Here is a 3643-nt window from a genome sequence, read left to right as displayed (position 1 = left end):
CAATCTAAGTTACAAGTTACCCATAACTGATCGGCTCAAACCAAGGGGGACGGACAAGAATTTGAACTCGTAATATTATGGTCACAAGTTTGGATCTCTTGTCATCTTGACTTGAGTAACCCTAAATTTTGTTATTATCAATCATTACTACTTAATGTTGGAAGAGTATCCCTAAATTATAAAAGACGAACGGCTTAAGAGTATTAAAAGTACTGTACGAGTTGATAATAATAAAAATTTATCCAATATTGAGTAATGTATACATGATCAAACTCTAGTTGATTATTATTATATATTCAAAACTTTATAGAAACTACTTTGGTATTTTTTTCTTACATATACAACATATATTATACTAGGGGGCTAGGCTTACATTGTAATTTCTGTATGCTACTATTTCTATGAAGTTTCTGGGATAGGGTTTCGATCTGTATTCTCTTCTTCTTCAGTCTAAGCCCTGGAATGGATCTAAAACTGGCGCATTAGAATCTCTGGAAACCAGCTTATCTGAAGCCAACCACATCCTTGCCGCCTCGGTTAGATTGGAACCCATCTTCGAAGTAGAAGCCTCGTTACAGTCTGCAAAGTATTTACCACTCACATTTTCTAGCCTCGGATCGGTTGCCACGTAGCAAGTCGTCGCCGCAGCCTACCCGAATAACAGTAAGAATTATACTCAAACAATTTCGAATTATTGTGAATGGGCATCAGAACGAAACAGAAAGATTGGAGATTTACCTGCGGGATGGTCTTCAAAAATTTGGAAGTCAAGAAGAAGACCAAATCTGCAAATATGCAACACTTTGATCGTATCAATGAAGAAATTATCTCGGGATAACCCCAGTCAGTCCATTGTTAAAGATACAGACTTGTAATCACAAGATTAGGAGTTCAAATTACAACTTTCTTGGTTTGAGTCAGTATAAATAACCTAGACTGATTTACCAGACAGAATTAAAAAAAATTGAAAATATCATATGCTTGCACGGATAACTCAGCTGGTTCTAAGGTAACAAATTGTGGATAAGGACACAATCTAGTCCTAGTCCTGGTCGTTATCGTGATTTATCGCCTCCACAAATCGTTTTGATGAATGAAGAGAGAGATGAGTGATTACCAGTGATGAGGCCTTCGCGTTCACGAGTGAGGCGAGTTCGCACAATCCCAGGATGAACGCAATTTGCCGTCAGATTTGCCCCCGTCCGCTGCAACAATTGGAAGACAAGACGACAGCCACAGATTAATCCATGTGAGAGATGTGCCCCCAAATAATTCAGCGCTCGCAACACAACAAATTTCGCTTTTGGATATTTATTATTATTATTATTATTATTTATTGTTTCATTTATTGCGGAGAATCACACTTACTTTCAGTCTCTGCGCCAGTTCCTTGGTGTGCAAAACGTTAGCGAGCTTCGAGAGCGCATAAGCACGTGTCGCGTCGTATTGACTGTCCCGCCCCCCCCCACAGTTTCAATTCATCAGTAATTACTAAATTTTTTATATATATATACGCGCAGTAAAATTAAAACTGGTAGGGTAAATTTGAATAAAATTAACCTTTTGTTGTTGGTGATGAGGCGAAGATAGCGGATCGGGTCGCCGGAAAACCAGCTGTGGATACCGGACGATACGTTCACGATTCTGCCTTGAACGCCCGTCTGTTTCGCCGTTTCCGTCATCTTCTTCAGCAGTAGCTTCGTTAGGAGGAAATGACCTAAGTAGTTAGTCGCAAACGTCATCTCGATTCCGTCCTCTGAAGTCGCATGCTTGTGTGTGAATTTCCCCGCATTATTTCTATAATTTTTTAAGGAAAATAAAATGATTAAATTAATTTCAATTCTCCCAAAAAGATCGATCGAGATATATATAAATTCATAATCGGCGCCATCTAATTCATATTATATACACACAAAAAAAATAAATTAATAAAATAATGTCCGTACATGAGGAGGTTGAGAGGCAAGTTGAGAGATTCGAACTCCGCAACGAAGCTCCGAACGGAGGCGAGAGAGCTAAGGTCGAGCGCCATCGCTAAGATCTCGGCCTCCGGCGACTCCGACAGAATTCGACACTTCGTCTCCTCGGCGGTTTTCATGCTCCGAGCCGGCAGGATCAGCCGCGCTCCGCGCTTCGCCAAAACTCTCGCCGTCTCCGCTCCGATTCCCGACGTCCCACCTGCAACCACAAAACCTCACGTAATTAAGCCGCCGTTTAATTACACCGCAGCAACGCCACATCCTCTCTCTACACTATTGTACCTGTGATGATGGCGGTGATGGAGCGGAGATCAGGACACAGCTCGGTGACTTCTTCGGCGGTGGATTTGGAGCCGAAGCCGCTCGCGCCGGCGGAGCCGATGAGGTACCTAACAGTTCCCAACATCTTTTCCTTACAAGTGTGGTGGCTTATTATGATGTTACAAGCAACTTTAGTATGAGGGAGAGAAAAGATTGATGGCCTAAAATTATGTCCCAAAGCCACGTAAACAATGCGTACTGTTGATGATGGAATGGAAACTTTTTCAGTGAATCAAAGAATGAAAACTTAGAAAAAGGCAATATAGTACAACAAGTAAATATATATATAAGCCTGGTAATGCTCAGAAAGCTTTGCAAGTTTAAGAATGCTGTTGAAGACAGAAGGATAGAGAGAGAGAGAGAGAGAGAGAGAGAGAGAGAGTTGAGGGGTGTGTTAATGGTGGAAAGTAGCTAGAGAGTTGGTTTTAGTGGATTTGGGGTGTGGGAAAAGAAAGAAGATGGAGAGATTTATATAATGAAAATGGTAGGGATTAGGGAATCAATTGCTTTGATAGATAAAGATGGAGAGGATTGCATCTTTGTCATTCATTGGCAACTGTTTTGCTTCTTTTTTTAATTCTGTAATTAACAATGACAAATATAATTTACAAAGTAAACAAGCTTAAACTGATAATCTAGTTGTTAAACAAATAATGAGATTGAGAATTAATTATTTTATACTTATTGATAATATGCTGATCATATAATTCTAAAAAATCTTTAAATTTCATACATCTTTCTGCAAGTGTTGGTGGTGTAGCTGTATTTGTAACAACTTATTATTGCTCCAAAATGTTACAATTCAAAAAGCTGTTCAACGTCGTTTTGCATGTAATCAGTTATCAGCTAAACACTTTTTTTTACAGTCAGCTAATACTATCAACTAGTCAAAACCTATAAGTCAATCAAGTAACCGTGATATACCAAACACCCCAATAATAATACAAATAATAACAATAGTTAAATGATGGTAACTACAAAGTAATTAAGATTATACATTAATTAAAATAAATCAGCATGTACAGTATGTGTAAGAAATGTGATTGGGTGGAACAACAGTCGGCGATTAATTAAAGCAGATCAGTGGAAAAATTGAGAAACAAGGTGGCACAGGTGACAGCATGGTAGAGGGTTACGGAGTATTTTAGATTTAACAACAATAATTATAGACACTGATACAGTGGTACTCGTATAAACTATTAATTAATTAATTAATTAACTACAGTTGTATACATAATCTAATCCAATAATCTAGTCTACCCATATTGGTCAGACCGGTATCGCACGTGAGGTTGGTGATTAGTCAATCTACGGCCTCGATTCCTTCACTACTCACTAAACTT

At 38.7% G+C, this 3643-nt stretch overlaps 1 protein-coding gene across 1 annotated transcript; it reads right to left on the bottom strand.

Moving 5' to 3' along the window:
• Positions 1-224: 224 nt before the first annotated feature.
• On the bottom strand, positions 225-2767 carry LOC109165169 (short-chain dehydrogenase TIC 32, chloroplastic-like). Its single transcript, XM_019313819.1, has 7 exons — positions 2262-2767; positions 1947-2178; positions 1561-1797; positions 1369-1450; positions 1118-1205; positions 739-785; positions 225-649 (listed from the first exon to the last, which is right to left on the bottom strand). Exons 1-7 carry the CDS (start codon positions 2383-2385, stop codon positions 446-448), a joined length of 1014 nt encoding a protein of 337 aa, XP_019169364.1. The 5' UTR covers positions 2386-2767; the 3' UTR covers positions 225-445.
• Positions 2768-3643: the final 876 nt, after the last annotated feature.

The sequence above is a fragment of the Ipomoea nil genome, unplaced genomic scaffold, assembly GCF_001879475.1.
Source record: "Ipomoea nil cultivar Tokyo-kokei standard unplaced genomic scaffold, Asagao_1.1 scaffold3069, whole genome shotgun sequence".
Lineage (NCBI taxonomy): Eukaryota > Viridiplantae > Streptophyta > Magnoliopsida > Solanales > Convolvulaceae > Ipomoea > Ipomoea nil.
This window is presented reverse-complemented; position numbering and strand designations above follow the sequence as displayed.

What these genes read in the sequence shown, in the direction of transcription:
- LOC109165169 (XM_019313819.1), bottom strand. Translation starts at nt 2,385, where the DNA reads ATGTTGGGAACTGTTAGGTACCTCATCGGCTCCGCCGGCGCGAGCGGC. An exon ending in CTCATCACCAACAACAAAAG is followed by an intron (nt 1,451 to 1,560) that starts GTTAATTTTATT and finishes GGGGCGGGACAG; the next exon opens with TCAATACGACGCGACACGTG. An exon ending in AACTGGCGCAGAGACTGAAA is followed by an intron (nt 1,206 to 1,368) that starts GTAAGTGTGATT and finishes CAATTGTTGCAG; the next exon opens with CGGACGGGGGCAAATCTGAC.